The sequence below is a fragment of the Babylonia areolata genome, chromosome 8 (assembly GCF_041734735.1).
Source record: "Babylonia areolata isolate BAREFJ2019XMU chromosome 8, ASM4173473v1, whole genome shotgun sequence".
NCBI classification, from domain to species: domain Eukaryota; kingdom Metazoa; phylum Mollusca; class Gastropoda; order Neogastropoda; family Buccinidae; genus Babylonia; species Babylonia areolata.
In genome coordinates, this window is record NC_134883.1 from 23,634,205 (window position 1) to 23,661,828 (window position 27,624).

General features: G+C 40.3%; 2 protein-coding genes and 1 non-coding gene across 3 annotated transcripts; 1 reads left to right on the forward strand and 2 right to left on the reverse strand.

Annotated features, from left to right (window-relative positions):
• Positions 1 to 1,999: 1,999 nt before the first annotated feature.
• Positions 2,000 to 10,170, reverse strand: LOC143284668 (universal stress protein Slr1101-like). Its single transcript, XM_076591582.1, has 4 exons — positions 9,921 to 10,170; positions 7,914 to 8,009; positions 5,906 to 6,012; positions 2,000 to 3,036 (listed from the first exon to the last, which is right to left on the reverse strand). Exons 1-4 carry the CDS (start codon positions 9,991 to 9,993, stop codon positions 2,800 to 2,802), a joined length of 513 nt encoding a protein of 170 aa, XP_076447697.1. The 5' UTR covers positions 9,994 to 10,170; the 3' UTR covers positions 2,000 to 2,799.
• Positions 10,171 to 14,462: 4,292 nt separating this feature from the next.
• On the reverse strand, positions 14,463 to 21,510 carry LOC143284669 (alanine aminotransferase 2-like). The gene is made up of 3 exons (XM_076591583.1): positions 20,364 to 21,510; positions 19,452 to 19,613; positions 14,463 to 18,664 (listed from the first exon to the last, which is right to left on the reverse strand). Exons 1-3 carry the CDS (start codon positions 21,348 to 21,350, stop codon positions 18,341 to 18,343), a joined length of 1,473 nt encoding a protein of 490 aa, XP_076447698.1. The 5' UTR covers positions 21,351 to 21,510; the 3' UTR covers positions 14,463 to 18,340.
• Positions 21,511 to 22,011: 501 nt separating this feature from the next.
• Positions 22,012 to 22,083, forward strand: Trnaw-cca (transfer RNA tryptophan (anticodon CCA)). The gene has a single exon. It is a non-coding gene; the product is annotated as a tRNA-Trp (tRNA).
• The last annotated feature ends 5,541 nt before the right edge of the window (positions 22,084 to 27,624 follow it).

The following is a 27,624-nucleotide window of genomic DNA, read 5'->3' on the forward strand; positions in this document are numbered from 1 at the left end:
TGACGAAAAGACACCCCCACAAAAACGTGATGCAGACAGTATCAGTAGCTCAAGGAGGCGGCACTGCATTTGGACAAATCCATACACGATACACCACATCTGTCAAGCAGATGCCTGACCAGCAGCGTAACCCAACGCGCTTAGTCAGGCCTTGAGATGCAGACAAACCAACAGTACCAAAATCAGACCCAAAACAGTCCACAGAGTCCACAAACACACAAAAATATCAATCAGCAACATTTCAAAATGGTCACTGAATGATAATCAAATCAATGGAGACAGCAATAGGAAAAAGAGTGACAAATAAAACACTGAAAAATTTACGAAGACAGCAAAAAGGAAAAAGACTGACGAATAAAACATTGAAAAATTTGTATCAACTATTTCTGCTTACATCCAAAGAGAATGGAAATACATGAAATATTACAAGAAGTGGAAACAGTTTTTTGGTTTTGTTTTTGTTTTTTAAAAAAACTAACGAGCAACAACAATAACTATGCCACAGCTAATTCCTTCTGGAGCAGTTTACACAAGAAGGACTTACTTTATTCTAAAAGAAATCCATAATAACTGACAAAAGAGTGATAGAGGTGATGCTACTAAACACCAATATATCCAAGTCGCATCTAATCTTTAATCTCGTTGCATAAATTGATACTGGTGAAGCTGTCTGCCAGCATTTAAATACAAAAAGAAAAATCATCTCTTGTTTAATCTCGTTGCATCCAACAGGCACAATGACAGGAAGAAATCTAATTTCCTGTTTCTGGATTTCTTGAAAATAAATGGACCAGCAACAAGCAGCAATATGTTGAATTCACCTAATTCACTGATACACGCAACTCAAGGTTTGCTTTGCTTCATGTCAAGGGTTTACAAAACCCATCCAGTACTTACACACACCGTCATTCTTAAATGTCGACAATTAAAGAAATATGTTCTGTTTTCTGGCTTGTCCCCCCAAAAAAATATGGACATGCAAAACGCATCCTCTGCAAACATATCATGTATGTCTAAAACACTTCCAATAATGTTTCAACCTTGCAGCATGATTTAGGGGCAAAAAGACAAAAGAACTTATTCACTTTTCTATACGCCCCACTTAGGCCCACACAATCTCACAGTGTGTGAAAATGCCTGGGACAGCAAGAACTTTGACATTGTTGCTTACAGTCCCAGCCACCTGCATATGGCCAAGTCGATCATGACTGTCCAACTAATGAGTTTATTCAACTGCGTTAAGTACATAATTATAACTGTCACACATGGGTGGGAGAAAAATATCACCTGCAAAACAACACAGTTCATGTTATAATTAACCATCAACCTTTTTGATTAAGGCAAATAACACTGGGCTGTGCTGAGGAGTTCTGCTGGTCTGTTTATCATCATAAGATTTTTAATTTTTTTTTAATCATAAAGATTGATAAAAAATGCCCAAAGCCTCACACAAAAATACATAAAAAGGCCGTATAGGCAAAAGACACTTCAGAATGGACAGCTATTGCCCACCCCAGCATTAACAACCTAATCATCAGAGCTAGAGCAAAACACTGCAGATAGAACATCACAGACTGTGGAAAAGAAATGGGGGGCGGGGGTGGGGGCGGGGAGGGTCAAGGCTTGCTGAAAAAAAGAAATGGGAATGATGCACAGGAAAGGCAGAGAACGCAGACAATAGTGAAGGAAAGGGGAAAAAAAAACAAAAAACCAAACAAACGAACAGAGGACAGAAAAAAAGACAGCAATCGTAAAGAGAAAAACTTCCCAGCAGAGAATGTCCAGAAAGGCGAGGGGGTGTTATTCATACTGGATAACCCCAGGCATCCCAATGAAAGATAGGGTTGTGGTGGTATAGGGCTGAGTGAGAAAGCATACAGGCTTACAGGATGCAAAGAACAAAGAGTCTACTTAGTTGTGGCGGCGTGGTGGAAGGCTACCAGTGATGATGCAGTGCAACCAAAACGGGAAAAGGAAATGGGGGGGGGGGGGGGGGGGGGGGGGGGGGGGGGGAGGAACTGATGGAGTCTCTACTTGGTTTTCCTGGGCTGTGGTGCCGTGGTTGCAGACTACCAGTGATGATGATGATGCAATGTAACCAAAACAGGAAAAGGAAATTGGGTGGGTGGAGGCTGATGAGGGGGAGGTGGGGGGGAGGGGAATTGGGGGGGGGGGGGTGGAGGGGATGCAGGGGGGGGGGAGAGGATGTCTTGGAATGGATGGAGTCTCTACTTGGTCTTCTGGGGCCTTGGTGTGGTTGCAGACTACCAGTGATAATGATGCAATGCACCATCTCAGAAAAGGAAACAGGTGGGGGAAGGGGGAGGGGGGGGGAGGGGCAGGGGGGAACTGATCGAGTCTACTATGTTTTCTGGTACTTGGTGTGGTTGCAGACTACCAGTAATGAAATGCACCAAAACGGAAACGGAAACGAACTTGGGGGTGTGAGGGTGGGGGTGGGGTGGAAATGACAGAGTCTCTACTTCCGGGGTCTCCCGTGTGCTTGCAGGCTACCAGTGATGGTAATGATGCAATACAAGCAAAACAGGAAAAGGAAATGGAGTGGGGGGAGGGGTGGGGAATGCTGTGGGGGTGGGGGTGGGGGGTGGTGGCGTGGGGAAGTTACTGATGGAGTCTACTTGCTTTTCTGGACCTTGGTATGGTTGCAGGCTACCAGTGATGATGATGATGATGATGCAATGCAACCAAAAACAGTTAAAAAGGAAACAGGGTGGGGCATGGGGTTGGGGGGGAGGGGGGAGGGGTGAAGAGAGGGGAACTGATGGGAGTACAGTCTCTCTACTTGGTCTTCTGGGCCTCGGCGCCGTGGTGATGCTCCACATGGTCCGGGTGCCGCACGACCAGCACGGGGCAGTGGCAGTGGTGCACCAGGAAGTCGCTGACCGAGCCCAGCAGGGTGCGCCGCACCAGGCCCAGACCCCGCGACCCCACCACCACCATGTCCGCCCCCTGCGCCTCCTTGGCGATGCCCTCGCCCGGCTTGTTGGAGGCGATGCTCTTTACCTTGCCTCCCAGCTGTGGTGGGACAGGACAGAGGACAGAAAACTCGATCGTTTATTATCACGCCCGAAAACAGAGTATGGCTGCCAACATGGCTGGGGTAAAAACCGTCATACACATAACAGCCCACTCCACCCACACACACACACACACAAGCGCGCACATACACAAACATACACACACTCTTACTATATATACTGTATAGATATAGACATATATATATATATATATACATATACATACATATATATACACACACACACACACACACACACTGTATAGAAATTGTGCAGGCTGCTTTCTTTTTTCCTCCACTGAAAACAGCTGCAAATTCTGGTCCTAAGGTTTCCTCCTCCTCCTCTCCAACCTCCTTGGACCCCCACCCCCACTCCTCCAACTCCCCAACCACCCCCAACCTCTCTCCCACTAGCTTCTTCTCCTCCTGCTCCCCCAAAACAACCAACACCACTCCCCTACTCCTCCTATATCTCCTTCTGCCCCTCCACACACACACACACACGCACATACACACATATGTGTCAAAGCTGTTGACCTCAGCCAAACACCTGATCAAGTAAACACACAGTCACTGCAGTGCTGTGCATGGCACGCGTGCTAGAGGGGTATAAACAACAGCAGCAACCTAAATTCTCACAGCTGGGCAGCAGATGTCACCCTCGTCTTTTTGTTGGTAAGAGGCAAGAGGTGTGTACACAAACACACACACACACACACACACACACACACACTGTCAGCACAAACATTGAAACAAACAAAATTTGTTCCAGATGAAGGGCGCATTCTCAGGCCATTGTTTAAAAGCTCTGCCACACAACACAGAATATCAACAATTAGGCTGATCCCAGCTTAACTCACTCAGTACGGCCAGTCCTCTCTTCTCCTCTACACAGACCCCTCGGATGTCCAGTGGGTGTCTGAATGATCCAACCTTTAGCTTCCGTCGTCAGAATTGTGGTATTCTTTGTCAACATTCACCTCTTCACTATAAGAGCCTTCCACTTGCAATAGTTTGATGATGGTAATTTGGGTGAAACGCTGTTAACGTCGTCTCTTTCGCCGTTCGTATGGAGAGAGTTAATAACTGTTCACTCCTCCATCCAAAATAACTGAGAAGTATGTGTAGTTAAACTGAGAATTATGTATTAAACATGTACACCAAACAGTACAAAGAAAATGATTTAAAACTTGGTTTCAGACGAAGGATAGACATCCGAGGGCCTTTATTCAAAAGTCTGGCTTTCAATACAGAATATCAACAATTAAGCTGATCTTCCCAAGTTACTGAGTATCACACACTGCATACATAACAGCACAAACATACGAAACAGAAAACCAACATGATGGTTCTATTTAGCAATTTTTTTTTTTTTTTACTTTGTTCTGCCCAAATAACTGAGTGTTATTTACAAATGAATATTTCACACAAGTTAAAAAACAACAACTATGACAGTCTAAAAATTTCAACATCAATGCAATTGATTTTCAAATTTAACGTTCCATAAAAGGTTAATGACAATGTGTTCTAAGGTACTTGACCATACTTTATTGAACTGTACTATACTGTGCAGGACATGACAACACTGTACTACTTTGCTATATTGTACTGTACTATACTTATAATACAACACTGTACTGTTCCATACTATGCATTTGAACAGTACTTATTGTACTGCACTGTTCTATACTGGTATGTTGTTATACTCTCTACTTGTACTGTACTATACAGCAGTATTTTGTACTGTATTGTATTGTCCTGTATTGCACTATACTGTACTGTATTGCACTATACTGTGCTGTATTATACAGAAAACAAACATAAAGACCTGCCAAGTATGGATGCAATTATTTGATAAACTGACAGACTGTTTACAGCTCAACCAGCTAAAACACACACACAGAGATACAAACACACATGCGTGCATGCACACACACACACACATGCACAATACATGCATGCACCCACCCACACACACACACACACACATGCACAACACATGCATGCACACACACGCACAAACACACACACACACACACAAACACACACACTCATGCACAACACATGCATGCACCCACACGCGTGCGTGCACACACACGCACACATGCACAACACATGCATGCACCCACACGCATACACACACACCCACACACACATGCACAACACATGCACCCTCCCACCTTCCCTCCACCCCTTCACGCACACACACAGGATCATCACAACTGAATAGGTCAAGTGGACTTTGAGCATGCATGGCATTGTTTATGTCACTCATTTTCAAAACAAAGGTATAATACATACATCCTCACAGGGACAAACAATCTGATTTGAAAATGAAATGTGTGTCACCAGATGTGTGTCACTATATGAACACTTCCATAGCATTGTAGCTGAAGGGCACAGAACAGAAAATAACTTCTCTTACACTCCCAGGCGATACAAGCTGAAGAAGTAAGAGAGGTTAACTCACTCAGTACGGCCAGTCCTCTCTTCTCCTCTACACAGACCCATCGGATGTCCAGTGGGTGTCTGAATGACCCAACCTTTAACTTCCATCGTCAGAATTGTGGTATTCTTTGTCAGCATTCACTTCTTCAGTATAAGAGCCTTCCGCTTGCAATATTTTGATGATGGTAATTGGGGTCAAACGTTGTTAACATCGTCTCTTTCGCCGTTCGTATGGAGAGAGTTAAGAAAATAAAGAAGACTGGCATGACCAGCGAGACCTGGTTTTTAAAGTAAACTATACACCTAAGTGCATGCATGCTTCACATTGTCTGTTTTATGTATGTCATGACTTACACTATATATGCTTTTAAGGGTTTTTTTCAAATGAAAGAAAAGAAGACAAAGTGCTTGCTCACATACCCCCAGACTTTTCATCTTGTCAGCAAACCTCTGCAGATCTCCCTGGATGCGATCATGCTCCTTTTTCAGCATGGATTCCAGAACCTCTCGGTCAAACACATACACCGCTGAAACAATGATAATAACAATAACAACAACAACAACAACAATCATCATCATCATCATCATCATCATCATCATCATCATCATCATCATCATCATCATCATCATCATCATAACAATTGTAATAATAATAATACTATTAACAACAAACATAATCATAATAATAACAACAATAATGATAATTCTCAAGAAATAACAACAACAAAAAGCTTTTCATGGGTTCAAAATTCAATGCTACTACAACTACTACTACTACCAACAATACTGCTACTACTACTACTACTACTACTACTAATGATAAAAACTACTACTACTGCAACAACAAAATGCATTTCAAGGGTTAAAAAAAAATCATGATGTAATACATATACTGTTTCAGGTTTTGAAAAAAAAAAATTTTTTTTTCATCCTGTTAAGTCTGTCTGGATTCTATTCCTGCTCTCACCCTTTCTTCCATTGCAATTAACTCACTCAGTACGGCCAGTCCTCAGTCCTCTCTCCTCTACACAGACCCATCGGATGTCCAGTGGGTGTCTGAATGACCCAACCTTTAGCTTCCAGCGTCAGAATTGTGGTATTCTTTGTCAACATTCATCTCTTCAGTGTAAGAGCCTTTCGCTTGCAATATTTTGATGATAGTAATTGCGGTGAAACGCTGTTAACGTCATCTCTTTCGCCGTTCGTATAGAAAGAGTTAAGTTTGAATGGAAAATCAATCCAAGCATCTTGTCATTCAGATGAGATGATAAAGCAGGTCCCATGGCACCCTATGTGCGTGTTGTCCTCTTGCAAAATTCTGTTGAAAAAACCCACTCTGATACCGAGTGACAGGTGCACAAAATATGGGCATGCACTCAAGGCCTGACTAGCATGTTGGGATATGCTACTGTCAAGCATGTGCTTGGCAGATATTGTGTAAACTGAAACTGTGGAGCTTGATAAATGCTGATAATTTCTCAAACAGCACAGTATTTTCTGTTTTGTTATTGTTTGTTTTTTGAACACATTTCCACCACATGACTGTCCAACCACTTCATACTTCAGACATATATACTTTTTATACATGCATTAACACACACACACATGCACTCTCTCTTAAAAAGTGGAAGATGTGATAAAATTGAAACATATAAGGATGGAATGTTGTTTCATATTTTGCCGCACATGCTGGTGATTGTACTTATAGACATCTAGTTGTGGTTTTTGTTGTTGTTGTTGTTGTCACGTTCAAATGTTATCAGCAAAACAACAAAAACGACAACAACAAAAAATAAACAACAACAACAATAATAATAATAGCAAAATACTGCTACTACTAATAATAACAATAAATAACTATATGAATAAGTGGGAGATAGGATGGGATTCGTACAGTGAGGTGGGAGAGCCAGGATAGATGCAGGGTGGAATCACAGATGAACATTTGAAACAAATAAAAGTACAATTGAAGAACATTACTCAATGGATTTTACAAATGGAAAACCATTAATATTTTAACCCCCCCCCCCCCCCCCCCAAAAAAAAAAGCCACTAACAGTGTTATCATGAATGCAAACAAAAAGTCATCAACATCAATGACAACAGATGACACACTTTCCTGAAAGTAAAGCTTCATTAACTCACTAGTAAAAAAAAAATATATATATATATATATATTGAGAATAATGCTAAAATGTAACAACACACAAACAAATGCACTTGATATCAGGTTGATATTTAGCCCATAATAATTCACATTAAAAAAAAGAAAAAAAAAGAAAAAAAGATACACTGAACTGTAACAATCACTAAAACAAATGCATTTAATTGATATGAGGATAATATTTAGTCCACAATGAGTTGAATAACATCAACATAAAAAAGAGACCATGGTCTTAAATTGTCAGGATATCTATAATGTCCTTACAGTTGGCCCACCCCTGTGAGTGCAGCATCTCATTCAGTTCCGGTACATGCACCAGAGTCACATGATTGCCTGGTCTGTGCATATGCTTCACGTACCCTGTAAAAAAAATAAAATAAAAAAAATAAATAAAATAAAATAAAATTCAACCATCTTCATATGTTATAGCATATAGGTTCACTTACTCAACCCTCTGCCCACTAAACTTTGCTGCAAAAAAATGTGGGATCAATGAGACGTGTCTGAGAGCAGTCTTTATGCTTTTTTCATATATACTTTTCAAGTGTGTCGCTGATTCTCCTCAAACGAAAGTAATCAATCTAATCTCAATGAAGAGGAGAGTGAAGTCTTAATGCAGAGCGGTAACTGACTGACATCCTGACCTGTCAGCTCAAGTCTGTTCTTATTCAGGTGACAACTCTAGCTTTAGAGACGAACATGCTTGCAAACAGCAGTCAATGGGGCTATAATTAAGATGCTTATACCACCAAGCATGCTGTTGAATAAAATGGAGTCAACAGAACAGATGAGGTTTAGTAGAATTTACCCTCTTTTATTTTCTCTCTCTCTCTCTCTCTCACACACACACACACACTTTTCAGACATGTACATGCACACATGCATACATACACAAGCTTGCACACATAAATCATGCTTATAAAATGCACACACACACACACACACACAGAGACATACTGTAAAACAACAGCAAATTTCACAAACTTTATCTAAAAACCTTTAATTTCAGCCTTTCAGTTTCACCTCAAATCCCAAGAAACAATTTCAATGCCCAGAAACTTTGGGTTTTTTGGTCGTTTTTTTAGATGTACAGGTAAACAATACTTTAGACATGAAAAGTAACAAGATCTCTTACTTCCACATACGAAATAAAAATTATTTTTTAAAAAGTACACCTTTGCACAAATTCACCACAGACGTAAGGTGAAGAGCAACTATAAACTGAGGTTATCATGAAAATGGCTTGAACAGATTCAAATGTAAGATAATTTTTCTTCTTTTTTTGTGAATTTTGTTTCATTATTTTTCAAGGATGGCAAAGAGGATGATGATGATGATACTGCTTTGGAGATGCATGATTGTTAGGTTTTGTGCCATATGATTTTATGTGACACTGCTGCATGTATTCTAAGTTCCCCCCATACTTCCTTTCACAATATGCCATGAAACAGTGAAAATTAACTACATTCCAGCTGCATACTCTGTGACCTGAATACAGAATTAACATGGTAGGTAACACTGGAAGGTATGACCAGAGCAAACCAAATGTACACTTTCCATCTGTCTTCCTCTCCGCCCCTCTCCAGGTGCATGCTTGTTGCACACATGCATGTGCACATGTGTGTGTGTGTGTGTGTGTGTGTGTGTGTGTGTGCAAATATTATATATAGCTGGATGGAGAGAGAGTGAGCAAGATCGAGAGAAAGACAGAGAGAGAGATGGGGAGGGGTGGGGGGGTGGGGGGTATTTAAAGTATATTTTGTCTGTACTCCCTGTTCACAGACTGCGTTGATTTAATACTAATGATACTACTACTACTACTAATTTCATATTGTTAATTACTGGAGTTGTGAAATTCTAATAAATTACTAAAATAACAGACCTATACAAAATCATACGCCAACATGACCAACATACGGGGTTTAGTGGAACAAATGTTTATGACACGTATACGTATTCTGGGCCTCAAAACGTTAAGCTGGAAATGCGTACCCAGTTTGTCGGGTGGGCGTGGCTACACACACGCAGCTATATAATGACCCAAGTTACAAGTACCTGATCAAAGCCCTCGATCGATATCGCTACACAAAACAACACACGTACCACTCTTGTGCAGACTCGATGCATAAGTAATCACTGCAATTTAACTGTCAGTAACACTGCACCAGCCCTTGCTTGTACTACTTTTTTCTGATAGACCAAGATTTCGGCCAACTGAAACTGACCCACAAAAATTAAAACGTTGTAATTAATTAAAACACGATTACTTACAATCAAGAGCGTACTCGGAATTTTCACTCCCATCATAAGCGATAACCACCTTGCTTCCCTCCTGTCCTGCCATTGTCAACACGTACGAAGATTAACAGAATGCGTTTTCTGTAAGCTCGATGCAGTCTCTCGTTCGTCTGTCACCTGACGCAGGTTGGAACGATGTGCTCTTTGCACTCGTTCAACACACACACACACACACACACCCCCCGCTGGCGAATGTCCCACAATTCGCTAGGACGACCTTGGTTGATCCACTCTCTCCCTCTCTCCCCCCCCCCCCCCCCCCCAACGAAACATTTGCCCACACTCACAGTCGGTACAAGCACTGTTTCAAGACGACCGAGCTCCTGCGATTGTGGGCTGCAGGACTACTAAAGTTATACCTTTCAATCGATGTCATGTATGACGTCTCGTGCAAGCATGAAAACACACGTGCAACGCTGCACGCTATCGCACAGACAGTGCGCGCCTGGCGGGAGACAATGCTGAGAGGGTGACAGAGAGGATGGTGATGATGAATATCGGTGAGATTGCGAGGGGTGGTAGGGTTGGGATAGAGGTCGTGACGATGGTAATTATGTTAAAAACTATTGTTAACTCATCAGTTTTAATATTGGCCTTGTGTGTGTGTGTGTGTGTGTGTGTGTGTGTGTGTGAACATAAACGAGTGGCAGTGTGTGTGCATGTCCATGACACAACATGTTGTGCAGAATCATCACCACATTGTGTGCATTTCAGTTACTTGGCACTGTAATTATAGGCCTGGCAACAAACTTGAAGAGACTTAGACCTACATAAAGATAAGCCTGCATAGTAACACACACACACCACACACGCACACACACACACACGCGCACGCACGCACACACATTACAAAATATCAATCAAAACGGATCATCTTCCCCTTCTGTCCCTTTGCTAGGCCAAGTTTATTTCGATCAGTTCAAAAGTCAACATGGGCTATCAGTATTAGGCCTATATTGGAGATAGAGCCAGCTGTGCCACACCACCAGACAGTCACAACAAACTATTGCCTGTCTCAATTGATCGGTTTTAGCTGGTTTAGTCGTAGGCACTTTAATTGGGCCATCCCGTTGGATCGTAGGTTATGCGTTGTGTGTCACTCATCACATCCAGTGCCTGCACACCATCTTGGGTGTATACATGATATGTACACAATAAAAACACACTGACAAGCAAACATACATGATTATTATGTAAACAGATTTATACACACAGAGCACAACACACATGTGCATGCGCACGCACCACACATTAACATATTCGCGCACACATACATGACATACACAACTTCATTCATACATGCACACACACAGAGACACATATGCTCGCTCACATACACATACAGACACAGCAAAACAAGCAAACACCCAAACATACACACACACAGTTTCAGTTTTCAACGCACTGCATTCAGATAATCCATATACACTACACCACATCTGCTTGACATGTGTCTGTCAGTAGTATAACCCAACGCGCTTGTCACGCCTCGAGTGCATGCACTTTCATATTTGTACTTATCAGACAATTTTGATAGAGGACAACACTTTTGTTGCCATGGGTTCTTTTCTGTAGAGCCAAGTGCGTGCTGCATATTGGACCCTCAGTTCATTCTCATCCAAATGACTAGATGCTCAGTTTCATTTTTCAGTCAAACTTGGGAGAAGGGTGAGAGCAGGAATTTAACCCAGACTCTCATGGACACTGTACTGGCAGGTGTCTTAACCCAGACACTCACAGACACTGTACTGGCAGGTGTTTTGACCCTCACAGACACTGTACTGGCAGGTGTCTTAACCCAGACTATCACAGACACTGTACTGGCAGGTGTCTTAACCCGACCCTCACAGACACTGTACTGGCAGGTGTCTTAACCCAGACACTCATGGACATTGTACTGGCAGGTGTCTTAACCCAGACCCTCACAGACACTGTACTGGCAGTGGTTTTGACCCTCACAGACACTGTACTGGCAGGTGTCTTAACCCAGACACTCACAGACACTGTACTGGCAGGTGTCTTAACCCAGACACTCACAGACACTGTACTGGCAGGTGTCTTAACCCAGACACTCACAGACACTGTACTGGCAGGTGTCTTAACCCAGACCCTCACAGACACTGTATTGGCAGGTGTCTTAACCCAGGCACTCACGGACACTGTACTGGCAGGTGTCTTAACCCAGACCCTCACGGACACTGTTCTGGCAGGTGTCTTAACTCTCTCCATACGAACGGCGAAAGGGACGACGTTAACAGCGTTTCACCCCAATTACCATCATCAAAATATTGCAGGCGGAAGGCTCTTATACTGAAGTGGTGAATGTTGACAGAGAATACCACAATTCTGACGACGGAAGCTAAAGGTTGGGTCATTCAGACACCCACTGGACATCCGAGGGGTCCTGTGTAGAGGAGAAGAGAGGACTGGCCGTACTGAGTGAGTTAACCCAGACACTCATGACATTGTATTGGCAGGCAAGTGTCTTAACCATTCTGCCACCTTCCTCCCCCCTCCCTCCCCTCCCCACTCATACACATAGATACGGACACACTCATGCACACACATGTGCACACACAAGTACAGTAGCCCGAACACGCATACAGACACTTGATCACTGGGCATGATCTGTAAACAGAAAAGAACAATACAAAACACAGAACACACAAAACACTGATATCACATATACATGTTTTGAAAAGGTGTTGAATGAGAAATAATAAGTACTACAAATACTAATGCAAATGATGGAGTGACTGCTACTGCTGCAACTACTACAACTACTGCTTGACAAACACATATGTACACAATTTGTTACCTAAATCATCGGAAAATATATACAGATTGGTCATTAACTGAAAATAAGCAGGACCCGCATTTCCATAACAGATTGAAACAATGAAATCATTCCACCATGGAGACACAGACAGATACAGCAAGAAAGAGGTGGTTGATGAGGAAGAGACAGAGACAGAGAGACAGAGGCAAGGAAAGGGATAGAGCAAACACTGAAAAATCACCAAGAAAAGAAAACCAGTTTGATCACAAAACTGTCTTTAATATAATTTTTTTTTATAAAAACGACATGTCAAAGTTGCTATCAGAATAACTGACTAATTATCAACATCACATTTCTTTTTATCACTTCACAAAACTCCTTTATCTAAGGGTCCCTTTCGGCAACTTGTATACAAAAAACTACTTTGTGCATCAAATGTATCGTCAATTGTAAAATGCTCAAATACTGAACTCAAAATATGATGGCAAGCAACAGACGTTGATATGCTGGCATATGAATGGCAGTTTAGATGCACAATATAATAAAAAACAAAAAAAACAAAACAAAAAAAAACAAACAAACATGCAGCCCATTTTTTATTTCAGCTAAGTTTAACATTCATCAGTTCAAATTTGATCTCAACAGTACACACTGCATTCAACAAAATTACAACCGCATGCGCTTTGTTGCACACTTAGGCTACAAATACAAGGGAACAGCAATTCAAAGATTATAGTTGAAAGATTTTAAGAAATAAAAACAAAAGAAACAAAATAAATCAAAACAAATGCATGCTGACAGTGACAAAATAATTACTTTTTTTTCTTTTTCTTTTTTATCTAGCAAAACAAAAAAAGTAAGGACGGACTGAGTAAAAAAACATTGTAAAAGTTTTCAAAAGAAGTTAAATAAAATAAAAACAGATCAATGGCACACAATATAATATCTTGACAAGTTAGTTTACAGAGGAATAAAACACTGCAAACTGAGTATAGTACCATTTGTACCAAGCACCACGCGCATTTCAAACAGAAAAAAAAGCAAAAAAATAAAAAAAAGCATATATATGTTAAAAAAAAAATTAAAAAAATGTATATATATATATATATATATATATATATATATATACACACACATGAATTCAATGGAGTCACCTTGACTCAAGAATAATATGACACCAATGGTACTGACCAGATTAAAGAGTCAATAATCTGAGCAACTCAACCTTGTGTAGAATGCACACTATAGAGCAAATTAAGCACATAATTTCTCCCCAAAAGCTTTTTTTTTCTTCTATTTTTTTTTCTTTGTGTGTGTGTGTGGTGTGTGTGTGTGTGTGTGTGTGTGTGTGTGTGAGTATAAAGAAGCACAAGTAAATACGATAAACAGCATACTTTCCCCCCCCCCCCCCATCTATCTGGATGCCTTAGTGGGCAGACACACTCATACAGTACACACACGAAACATATCACAGGAACTCAGTGTGTACATGAAACATATCACAGGAACTCATTTTCATATTCTCATTATCACCCCAATCAAGAACACATGTATTTTATGTGGAAAGTCTACTCTTAAGTTTTGATTAGACAGTAAGTAATTTGCCCCATGTTACTAAAGTGAACTGTTTGAGCTGTGTGAATTTCAGGTGAGCAAAAGAAAACAAGCAAAAATGATGTGTGACAATGACCCCCCCCCATCCCCTCCCCACCCACGTAACCCCCCCCCCTCCCACCTCCACACCCCCTAACCGAACCCCCACCCAAATAGAAACCAAACAATTCCAGAAGAAACTGTTGTCAGGTCGAGAGAATCAGTCAACTGATTCAAAGGTTATGCCACTAAGCAAATTCATTGCAAATACACATGGACATTGGAAAACCCCCCACAAATTTTCTCTCTCTCTCTCTCTCTACTCTATATATATATATATATATATATATATATATATATAAAGGGAGAGAGGGGGGTGAGGGAGAAATAGTAAGACAAGGTTTTACAAAAAAAAAGGGCCCAAAATAGGTTAATCACACTGTTGCGCTGAATATTTCTGCATAAAGATAGGTACCAACTTAGAAATGTAAAATGAGAACATGTGAAGTAATCAAAGGGCAGAGAAAGAGAAGTTGTTCAAAGAGAAAGAGATATAGATATTCAGATTTAGCAGACAGGTGGACAGACAAACAGATGAGAAATGACAGGTGATCAAGGTTCAGATTCTGCCTTTTGCCCAATCTGGGTTTGCAATGAAATAAGTTACAGGACAAAATGTGGAATGCTGCTTTTGTTAAATTTTGTGTGTGTGTGTGTGTGTGTGTGTGTGTGTGTGTGTGCATGCTCATGTCTGAGTGCATGTGATTATGAGAGTAAGTGTACATGTGATTATGAGTGTAAGTATGTGTGAATGTATTTGTGTTCAATCTGTGAGCAATAATTCTGCAGCAAAATGCATTAACATTTTTTGTACAAATAACTCACAACCAAGACGAAGGTTTGCCTTTGTCAATGTGCTAATATCATTGTATGACCATACAAAACATGATTATTGTGTGACAATACACAACATTATTATTATTGTGTGACCATACATGCCACAATTAATGGTGTAACCATATGTGCCATAATCATTGTGTGACCATTCATGACATAATTATCGACATGATTAGTATGCGACTATACATGATGGATGGATGGATACATGACAAAACAAACAAAAACAAATTACCAACAAAACTGCATGCATTAAATTTGCTCAGTTTCACAAGCATGTACTAACTTACAGACTCTAGGACAAATCTGTGCTTTAACAATTAACAGCTCACACTTGTGGTGCGTTTTCACTATCAAAACACAAATCTAAACTTCACTGAACATCATGCATCATTCATTACAGACCCATACCAGAAGTTCATCAGGTTACAAATCATCCTTTTTCTTGAATATCATGAAAACACACTTAACAATGCCTTTTCCTGATAGGTTTCTTGATTATTGTTCTGCTTTGACTAGACTTTTTGATGCTTTTTCCTGGAAGGTTTCCCACTTGCATTCATTAAATTTAATAACATGGTCATTTATGTTTTTATTGACAATGGCATACTTCTCCATCAGTTTGAACACACTCTCCGCATAAAAGGCTCATCTATTTCACTCAACAGATCCTATCTCACGACAGAACTCTGACTATGCATTTCAGGCTGTAAGTCCAACCTATCCACTCTGTTGTATGGTGTACCACAAGGGTCTGTCCTTGGACCTTTTTTTTTCTCCACTTCTGGCAAATGTCATTGAAAAACACAAGAGTTTCACACAGTGAATTTGCTGATGACAGTCAGCTGCAGAGATCTACACCTGCTAAAAACTTATATTCAGAAGATGCAGTTGTACTGCACCAATGTAAATTTCTGGATGACGACAAACAAAACTGCAAATGAATGATGGAAAAACATTTAGCCTTGTTTACAGATATCTCAAAATTTCCAAGATTCTATCATGACTGGTCAATACAATATCACTTCTCTGATTCAGTGAAAAAATTAGACGTAATGTTTGACAAAAAAACTCAATGAAACAACAGGTGACTAAACTTTGTCAAAGTGCATACCTGGAATTACATAGAATAAATTCTGTTCCGACACTTCCTCACCGATGAAGTAACCAGAACTCTATAAATTCCGATTCTTTCCCACCTTGATAACTGCAACGCACTTCTAGTTGGATCTCACCAATTTTAGATTGATAAAATTCATGAAGTTCAGAATGCTGCAACTCGCCTTGTCTTCAAGGTTTCCAAGAATTTCTTGCATGACATGTGTTTCAATACTTTTTCTGTTACACTTCCTTAGTACCCATTCACTGCAATCACCTTCTGATTCATGTATTCTCTGTATCATGCACTGCAAAAAGAAATAAGGACAGCGTGCCTTTTCATTCCTTGGTCCTGTCACCTGGAATAAACTTCCCTATCGAATCCACCATGCTGGAAGAAGATCTCCGATCATACCTGCCTCAAAACACATGTGTACAAATCTGCTTTCATGGATGTCTGTGTGTGTGTGTGTGTGTGTGTGTGTGTGCATTGTGTGTGTGTGTGTGTGTGTGTGCTTTGTCATTGACACATTAGATGTGTCTTGTTCCTAAGTCTTAATTGTAGTGCCCTGTGGTACTGATTTTTGTAATCATTTTTTCCACATATTGATATTGATGTTAATTGTTAGCGCTCTGGGTCCCTGTACAATGGAGGCAGAGCACAATATAAATGCCAATTAGTATCATTATTATTCAATAAAGAAAAAAGCCGTATTCTATTTGCAAAATATAAAAAACCAGCCATAGTGATGATGACTACACTTATCTGTGTGTCATGGTCTGTGTGGGGTCCAGACTTGTATTTTGTGAAGAAAAATGTGGTTTTCTGTGCTCCATGGATCTCTACAGATCCTCCAATTACCTGAAGAGACAATGCAATATTCACTTAAGCTGGTAAAACTCTCTTGTCAATCGTTCAGTAGAAAGTATGAAGTACAGGTCTGTAAAGATCCACAATGTACAGTTTAGCTAAATCCTTTTTGCACCATGATACATTGCTCTGCCACCAGTGATCTTGACTGCTGCCAATCTTGTGCTGTCTTAGGTAGCTCTCCCAAGGTACAGCCATTCTTCTACAGTTCTTTTCAACTGTTCTGCACGTTTCCCTTAGTTTTGCTTGCATTCTTTTTTCCATCTGGTGACCAGGATTGATCTACTCTTGGAAGCGCATCTAGTGGCATTCTAATTTAAGTATTTGTCCTACCCAACACCTGTCCTCTTTGCTTGATCTCAGTGATGATTAATGGATGTGGATTATCACCATGAAAATGACTGTAAAAAGCAGGGATCGATATGGACCTAAGATATACTTGAGTTAAAAAAAAACAACACTGATAAAAAAATCAAATATGACTTACCACAAACAAGAAATCAGCATGACTTCTAATGCACAAATGTAGGTACATTTCAGGATGGAGATGCAATTCTTGCACTGCATTTTAAAAATCATGATCTTAAATCGTAGAAGTGACTGTCTTTATATGGATCTGTCTATGTCCACATCTATGTCTTTATTCAATTATCACAAAGTGAAGTAGATGACACCTGCCTGTTTACATAAGCACTAAAGCTTATGACGGAGACAATGTTAACTATGTGTCTAATCTCTCCTCTTCATCTAACCACTGATCATACAAAAATTTGCTATATAAAGAAATCAACAACAATGAAACTATGAAGTTATGTAAACCATATGAGCAAATAGCGTGAAGGGTAAAAATAACAAATATACTGATACATTAATTTTGTGGGGAAGGGAACTTAACTTTTGAGTACATTCCTCTCTAAACCATATGGGAAAAAACAAACAAACTTGCAAGTACACCATCACCTGTCCATGAAAAAGGTACAAACGAAAAAAGCCCTAACCTGATAGAAAAAGCCCTAAACTGACAGAACTATGCACACTGTTCAAGGTGACCACAAAAAGACATCTTTTGAAAAGAGATTCTCCTCCTCAAAAAGCAGCAGTCGCAGAGAAAGGCTGCCCCACCCCTCACACCATAACCCACCAGCGTCCAATCCATCACTTGTACTTGGCCAGGAAGTTGAGGTGGAAGTCCTTGAAGTGACCAAGCACCTCCTTGAGTTCCTCCACCTGGGGCAGGATGGTGATGCGGAAGTGATACGTGCCTGGCTTCTCCCCAAACCCGCTGCCAGGCACTGTGCAGATGCCCGTCTCCTCCAGCAGGGCAAAGCAGTAGAAGGCATCTGGGGTCTTGCCATCAGCCTTGGCGGCTTCCACCACCTTGGGCGGGAGCAAGATGCGAGGGAAGGCATACATGGCACCCTGCACTTCGTTGCACTGGATGCCTTCAATGGAGTTGAAGAGGCTGGTCACCAGCTTGGCCTATAGCAGCAGCAGCAAGAAAGAAAGAAAGTAAATGACATTTAAGCAATGTGAATGAAACTGCATAGGAAACTACAAATGCATAATTTAAATGAAAAAGGTCTTCATCTGCAGTTGAGATTCTCATGTGTACCAACTGTTACACCCATTGCATCACCCCATAAACAATCTCTGTATGCATTAAAAAAAAAAAAGTTAATGGACAGAATCAAGAATATATTTGTAAATTGTATTTCGGTCTGCTTCATGGGAACAATACAATGCCACAGCACAGTGCTACCTTTTTTTTTCTTTTGTCTGTATTTGTATTTGTTTTTATGATCAAAGTGGATTTTTCCAAAGACTCGCCAGGGATATATACCCCCTTTGTTGCCATTGGTTCTTTTACCTCTGTTTATCATCTCATCTGAAAGACTGGCACTCAGACCCTATACAAAGTGAAAGGGGGAGGAAACAAACCTGGTCTGTGAAGCCCTGGAAACTCACTTCCGAGTAGGGCACATCAGTATGGCTCATCGATCAGCATGTGGTGTCCTGTGTATGTTGAATCAAAATAGGCATTACTGAACACTACTGAAGTGACTCAGCAGCAATGCAGGGTCTCTTCTTTCAGCAGTTCCCTGTGGAGTGCCAGCACTGATACTATGGCAGATGAATCTGGGTGTGGCTGTGAATGCAGGATTCTGAATAAACAGTGTGGGAAAAAGTGCAGATAAGGAACCACCGCCGAAAAAAACAAGAACTGGACAATCAGCAAAATTAACAGTTTCAAAATCTTTCTCCTCACCTTTTCATTCAGCTGTGCCAGAACAGTTTCTTTTTCCTTGATGAACTGCTGGTATGAGGGTTCACCCTCTACTGGAGGATTCACAATGACGTCCATCACTGCTTGGCCTGACACAGGGGGACACAACTTGGCTGAGATGCTTTTGTTGAACATGGCTCTCACCTGTTAGGACATAACAAAATTCTTTCTTTGCTTCATCTCTTCTTGTTTTTAGTTCTAGTTGGAAACTTACATTGTTGTAAACATGATCTCTTTCACTCCTGTTCCTTGCAATCTTTATTTTTCCCCTTGCTTAGAAATACTCTTTCACAGAAGGGTTTCATTTTGCACAATCATTCCAGATTACAAGTGCTTTCATGCATTTAATTTACAAATACACACAAATCAAAATAGTCATAATATACATAATTGTGCATGACTAACAATACGTACATGATACGAGCAATTCATCTATCAACACACCCACCCATTTCATTACTATTTTTGTGATTGGCAAGTTAATTCTGGTAATTTTTTTTCTATCGAGTTATAATTATCTATTTTACAATTTCAACTTTTTTTTTTTTTTTTGTGGTGGTTTTATAATTTATTGTTTCAAAATTTCCCTTGAAATTATAGAAGGGCTATATGCCCATACCTATTTCTCCATTTTTTTTTTTTTTTTACTGGCTAAACTATGATAAAACTGGGCCCGGGGGTGGCTGCAGAGGTTTTTTTTTTTTTATACAATGAGATCCAGTAGCTTTTTTTGCCTTTCTTCCAAACAGAAAGGTACATTTACAGACATAAATAATATGTGTGCACTAAAAACTCTGACAAACTGTCATGCAATAACTACTTTGCATACATGCACATATACATGCCCATAGATGCTTGCACACACACACACAGTGTTTGCTTCTGTCCACTTACATCTGCATCCAGGTTGATGACTTCAGCAAAACCCGCCCGGTAGCCACACTCGCCCATGAAGCCCTTTGAAGCTGACATAAAGGACGCCAGCTCCATCATGTTGTAAGGGGCCCCCATCTCCATCATAACCTTCTTGAAAGAGAAAAACTCTGATCCTTTGGCATAGACATTATGTTGGTACACTTCGTCAGCCAAGATGAAAAGGTTATGTTTCAACGCAAATTTGATGACATTTTCTATGTTCTCTCTGGTGAGAACTTGGCCGGTAGGGTTCCCTGGGTTAATGATGACAATAGCTCGAGGTATGCAGTTTGGTTTGGCTTCTTCCAGTGCCCTTTCTAGCTCCGATATTTCCAGCGACCAGTTGTTGTCCTCGTTGAGATAGTAAGGGATGGGGTAAGCATTATATACTGTGGTGGCTGCAGAGTAGAGAGGATACTGAGGCACTGGTATCATGAAGCCAGCTCTTTCTGTACCTCCTTTGCCAGTGAGGAGCAAGGTCAGAACTGACTTGATGCCATCACTGGCTCCTGTTGACATGACAATGTGACTGGGGTCTGAAGGATGGCCATCTCTGGCTTGGATGTACTTTGCGATGTCTTGGCGAATGGCCAGAAGCCCTGGGCTTTCACTGTATGAGCCTACAGAATATCCTCTACAGGCATCTAGGATTCGCTTTGCCCGTTGTTTTGCGTCGTCGGGAAAGTTGGGGCTCTTCATCAACACCTCGGGGTAGGTCACAAGGGCCAAAACTTGCCGGATGAAGGTGATGGGTTTTTGGCCTGTGGCGTGGCAGTCTCCAAGGTTAGCTTTGACGACTTTGTTAAAAGGCTTCTTGACTCCTTGTTTGAGTTCCTCGGCAATCGCATTCGCTCTGGCCACTATAGGACCTCGTACTGCATATTCCATTTCCTTTACACACGGGTTAAGGTTTTCCATAGATAAAGCTTTCGGTGCATTGTTTTCTGAAGGCACGTTTGACCCCATCTTGCTTGCGGCTTTTCGTCTGCTTGACCTCGCCGAGTGCAATCAAAGAATATATCTTTTCTTTAGAAAATCCTTTCAGATCTAACGGGAAGTCACACACCTGACAAAACAACTTCCTGATTGACTGTTTATCAACACAGACCTGGAGCCGCAAGCACAAAGTAATTTTGGAGTGAAGAAAAGGTCAAGGTCAGATGTGAGCCAAGGGCAACCAATGCTTGTTTTGTAACAAGTTTGGGATGGGTTTGTGAACAAAAGCAACTGACCATTATTTTTTGTGTGTAGCCACACTCCCAGATGTACGTATGTTGGGCATTTTCTGTGGCGTTTTCCCTCCAAACTTCATTTGCTTTATTAACACCCACCTCTCATTTTTCTTCCCTCTGAAATTTCCTTTGCCTCTAGACCTCGAAGATACCCCTCTTCTTCAAACCATTGCATGATGCAGTGTTGTCGACAGTACGCGTCATGCGATTACTAGGAGAGACAGAATGAAAACTGTGCAGTGCATTATAAATTTACCTCATGGATGCACTGTTTTTCAAATAATGGTAGAATACTTCGTACCAACTCGCAGGGAGGATGGCCGAAGGCAGAAAGTTGATGTCCGAACATTACAACGAACGGTTATATTGCGAGAATTCGACTGAATAAGCAGCAGGACTCCGTGGCGCAACGGTAGCGCGTCTGACTCCAGATCAGAAGGTTGCGTGTTCGAATCACGTCGGGGTCAAGGCTATTTTTTTCTTCTTCTTAAACATGTTTATAAAAACAACAATATTTAACTGACTTGATATGAAAAGATACTGCATCCTTACCAAGTGACACATTTTTGTTACTCAACAAATGAATAGCGTTCTTTATCTCCTGTAAAGTTATTGCCGAGTTGATTGTATTATCATTTTGTGGGGTAGGATCTCTATATTTGTCACTGATTTCTTCTTCCTCTCTTAATGTCTTTTGTTTATTTGACAAACTATCCACACTACCTGTTTTAGAATACATACAAATTCTTCAGCCTTCTCTTGAGGGGACAGAAACTCTTTATCTTTCGTTTTAATAGGATAGTCTTGCAGAACAATGCCTGATTTCATTTCTTTCATTTTGGCCCACACTTTTTTCATATCCTTATGGTCAGATACTTCATTCAAACAGAACTGTGACCAGTATTGTCTTTTTTCTTGGGCTATGATTCTGTTCGCCTTGATTTTTGTGTAACACATTTCTTTATGAGCGGCTTCTTTTACATCTTTGTCAGGTACTTTTCTGAGTCTTAACCGGGCCATGTTAGGTATGCTAGTTTCTTTGTATTTATAGCCTCCGGTCCGCACATGCATCATTCCACCAAACATTTCCTCTTTGAACCTTTTTTGGGAATTGCTATTTCAGCAGCTCCAATAATTGATTTTTGAAAGTTTTTATAAAAAAACATTTAAATCTTCACAAAAATTTTCACTTTCAGAAATGTTCGTAAGATAGTTTTGAAATGTTTCCCAGTTTGCGTATTTGTAATTGAATTTTGGGATTTCATCTTCTCCGCTGTATTTAGATATGGTACCATCCTTAAAAAGACAGTGTGATTGGCACGTGATCACTGCCTAGTGGATCATCCCCAGTATACCACTATACTGTTAAAGCTAGAGATGGTGATATGAAGCGGGTTAGGTCAAGTGCCGATGCTCTATGATGAGCCACATCTGGGATACGTGTAATCCTCCCATCGTTATGCAACGATGAATCAACAACATGTAGTATCTTACACCATGTTAAACCATTTGCCAGAAAACTGGATAATTATATTACATACATTACTCAGTAGTTTCAAAAGTGCTGGGAATGTGGACAAATCCCTGAGGTATGGAAAACTTCCATTGTAACTCCTGTATTAAAACAGTAAACCTCGAACAGAAGCTTCGAGCTATAGACCTGTTTCGGTTACCTCCCACGTTGGGAAAGTTATGGAGAAAATTGTAAATATTAGAATGGTATATTACTGTGACAAAAATAACATAATTCCGTCAGCTCAAACTGGATTCCGGAAAGGAAGATCTACAACTGATCATCTGACCCGTCTCACTACCCAAATTAAAAAAAAACAGTTTTCTAAGCGAAAAAGTATCCTTGCGTCCTTCTTCGATCTTACTAAAGCTTATGACCGAGTATGGCATAGCAGACTGTTATTTAAGCTGAAACAAATTGGTCTGTCGGGTCATGTTTATGACCGTATGTTAAATCCTTTTTAAGTGGGAGATATAGAGTGGCAAAAGTGGGAGTAACTTTACCAACCTCTAGGCCTAGAAACATGGGAATCCCGCAGGATTCCATTATTTCTCCATTGTTGTTCAACATTATGCTTTATGATTTACACACATGTTTTTCATCATCTACCAAGCTGGCTCAATATGCTGATATTGCTATAATGGATTCAGACATCCTTGAGGAAAAGGACAAGCCTATATTACATCAATTATGTACAGAAACATTTTCAGGGTGAACTTGATAGACTGAGCAGCTATATGCACTCTAATGGTGTCGAGTTTTCTGTAGAAAAAACACATTTGATCCTCTTTAATAATGGTTATAATCCCAGCAAACTACCACGATTTTTTTGGGGGGAGGACTGAAATATTTTTCAAGTCGGAAATAAAATTTCTTGGGATCCTATTTACTTCAAAACTAAACTGGAAGAAACACATTGATTCAATGGTGACTAAAGCAGTTAAAAGTTTAAATTTCTTAAAAAAATGTAAGTCACTCTCCTTGGGGACAAGACTCCAAAATTATTTTACATTTAGCGACATCTCTCGTAAGATCAAGATTGACTTACGGTCAAGAAATTTTCTTTTCTGCTCCGCCGACGTTTTTAAAGAAGCTGCGAATAATTGACAGCAAAGCTGTGAAACTGGCTTTAGGGGTACCTGTGCATACTAAGACCTCAGAAGCCTATAAGCTTGCGGATATTCTACCACTAGATGAAATCAGAAAATTAAGTTCTGCTAAATACATTGTGAGATGTACAGCAGTGGATGATTTTGAGGAATTAAATATTAGGTCTGATATTGATTTTCAAAAAAATGCACAAAATAATTCAAATCTACAAACCATTTGCACATATGTGTCAGATATTTTAAATTCTCCAGACATTGATTTGCATGATATGGCACCTCGTGTTCTGGTGCACCTGTCCCTCCCTGGGAGTTAACAAAAACAAACGTCAACATATGTGCTTCTGACACAACAAAAGGAGAATCTCCACATATAATAGCAGCATTTGTCAGAATTGAATTTGAAGAAAATTTTGATTATCATTTAAAAGTTTACACTGATGGCTCGGTCCTGGATGATAACAGTGCAGGATCTGCTTTTGTCATTCCTGGCCTAATAACAGAAAAATCATATTATTTAGGTAAGGGACATTCAATTTTTACAGCTGAATTGGTGGCCATCCTTATGGCTTTAAATCATCTTGTTGATATACCAATCACAGTAAGTGATATCCTATTTTGTGTTGATTCTCAAGTTTTAAAAACTTTGCTCCTTTTTGAGAAGATTTATTGTTTGAAATTAGGTATTTATTGCACTCCCTATTTTGTGAAGGGTACAAATGTTGATTTTTGTTGGATACCATCCCATACTGGATTCCTTTATAACGACCAAGCAGGCAGGGCAGCAAAAAGGGGAGCAAAAAATCATATAGATAGTATAAAAGTATATTGCCCATTGTCATACAAGGAAATAAGCAATATACTAGAAAGACTTTTATAGGTGCTTGAATTCAAGTCTAAAACCTCGTCAGTTGACTCTCTCAAACTTTGGTCCGATTCGCAGACCAATTCTGAGTTTAGCTCTCAGACTATTATCAAATTCATTACAGACCAAGTATTGTTCTAATGTCAAGTGCATATGCTTTAGTAACCTGACAATTGAGCATATAATTTTTAACTGTAGCTTGATGAAGCCTTATGTACACGAAAGTGTGTCTTCACAAGTGACTGAGAACGTTGATGTTTTTGACTTTTTGCATTCATTATCAGTTGTTTCGCTTGTCAGTTTAACGACTTCTCTTTTACGAAATCCTTTAATTTGCAGGCTCAAAAGGTACCCTTGCGACACACCTCGTGGACAATCAAAATATTTTGCACATCCACAGTTTCCATCGACACCAGAGTCATAAATTCATTTCAAGGGCTTATGCAACTTTCCATTCACTTTACGCTTTCTCAAAACATTCGACAATACATTTCTGTATACCGAATCGAACGCTTTATCATAATCGAAAAAAATGCAACGCGTTTTTTTTCTTTTTAAATTTTGAGAAGATACCTTTGCACAAGAGCATACAAAGTAAACATGTAGTCTGTTGTATTGCGTTCAATCCTGAATCCTGCTTTGCTCCCTTCCTGTTCTGACCATCTAGAAGTCTTTCATTCAAGATCGCGTGTGTGTGTTTGTGTGTGTGTGTGTGAAACTCGCGTACTACGCTGGTTAAAGCAACTCCTCGATAATTTTCCGGGTTGTTCGTGTCCCCTTATATATATATATATATATATATATATATATATATATATATATATATATCTATATATATATATATATATATGTGTGTGTGTGTGTGTGTGTGTGTGTGTGTGTGGGAATGATGGTAGGTGTTGTCCATTCAGAATGAAACTCGCCTCGTTCAAATAGAAAATCAGTTTCTGCGGCACTTACAGTTTGAAGCATTTCATTCACTGTTTTATAATGGCCTACACTTTTACCACCTTTTAGATGTTTTAGACTAATGGTGACTACTTTTTTTTTTGTAAATTCGATCATGGAGAGAGACAGAGGTAGGGGGAGAGAGGGAGGGAGGGGAGACAGACACACACGCGCGCGCGCACACACACACACATAATATATATCTGTGTGTGTGTGTGTGTGTGTGTGTGTGTGTGTATTAAAGCTGACAAACCGGTGAAACTGAGTTTCAATGACCCATCAAACCATTTTCGGTGCTGGGGTTTTGACGTTGTTCACGTGCAGAAGAATCAGCTGACACAGCAGAAAACTCGTACAGTTCATCACGAACTACCCGTGCAACACATCGTGAGAGTTACAGGTTTGTGAACTCACACAGCCTCAGAGAACTGAGACCAGTTTGCAAGGAAAGGAGATACAGTGTTCAGGAGTTCATGAGGTGATTGGAGTGCGAAGAAAACGAAAATTCAGACGACCGGCATTCAGAAATGGAAACGGAAAATTCTCAACATTTTAGGTAAAGAAAACAAGGTGACTGTGAACTTACTATTCTTTAACCTGGTTATTCACAGTGTTAACTGTTCGTTTTTTGTTGTTGTGGTTTTTGGTTTTTTATTAACATGGAGTGAAAACTTTAAAGTTATTGAGTTGTGTAGTCTTCAGTCTGAACAAGACCTCTGTGCGAGTTTCTAAAACGTGGTGGAACTTAGATATCAATGTATGCGCCTGTTTAGCCACGCACTGTTCGTCACCGGAGTTATGTTGGTGCAGGAAGAATGCACACACGACCCGTCATAATTATAAAGATACGAAATTATTTCCGATGATGAATGTGGCCTGTGGAAAAGCGTTGGAATGTGGAGACGGATGTGGATTCTCAATTTGCACAGAATCTTTGTCCACAGAAGGTAAGTTGTTTCTTTCTACACACATGGTTTCTTATACAATTGATTTTTCCCTTTTTTTCTTTTTTTTTTTTTTTTACTGATGAATAGTTCATATTTTAGCAAAAGAAGAATTTCATTGTAAGTGTTAGGTCTATTACTTAATGCTCCCCAAAGATTGTCGCAGCGCTGAATAATGGAAAAAAAATCTAAGTGTCTTGACTTGACGTACTCGTGGTTGAGGTCTTGTTACAGGCCTGCCCACGTTCCAAGTTAACTATTATACTCAGCATGTGTGGCTAGCTGTTCTCTGAAGCTTATCGAATGCACCGAGGGTCATAAATGGTTGGCAGGTCCTTCCAGAGGCTGTCAAGGTGCCTCTTGAAGGCGGCGACTGATGGTGCTGTGACTACCCGATCTGGAAGTTCATTTCATGCTGAGATCACTCTCTGTGAAAAGAAATCGCCCCTGACGTTGAGTTGTTTACAGAAATAGGTCAAGGTTTTAAGAGAAAGTGATACCCCTGATTTAGTTTCGCATTTCGTCAGTGTCAGCATTGACTACGTATCGCAGCTTCCACGGCACACACACACACACACACACACACACACACTCACAGAGATGAACACTTACTTGTACAAGCACACACACAT

What these genes read in the sequence shown, in the direction of transcription:
- LOC143284668 (XM_076591582.1), bottom strand. Translation starts at nt 9,993, where the DNA reads ATGGCAGGACAGGAGGGAAGCAAGGTGGTTATCGCTTATGATGGGAGT. An exon ending in TTCCGAGTACGCTCTTGATT is followed by an intron (nt 8,010 to 9,920) that starts GTAAGTAATCGT and finishes TTTTTTTTACAG; the next exon opens with GGTACGTGAAGCATATGCAC. An exon ending in CTCACAGGGGTGGGCCAACT is followed by an intron (nt 6,013 to 7,913) that starts GTAAGGACATTA and finishes TCATTGTTTCAG; the next exon opens with CGGTGTATGTGTTTGACCGA.
- LOC143284669 (XM_076591583.1), bottom strand. Translation starts at nt 21,350, where the DNA reads ATGGGGTCAAACGTGCCTTCAGAAAACAATGCACCGAAAGCTTTATCT. An exon ending in TCATCAACCTGGATGCAGAT is followed by an intron (nt 19,614 to 20,363) that starts GTAAGTGGACAG and finishes ATGTCCTAACAG; the next exon opens with GTGAGAGCCATGTTCAACAA. An exon ending in TGGCACAGCTGAATGAAAAG is followed by an intron (nt 18,665 to 19,451) that starts GTGAGGAGAAAG and finishes CTGCTGCTATAG; the next exon opens with GCCAAGCTGGTGACCAGCCT.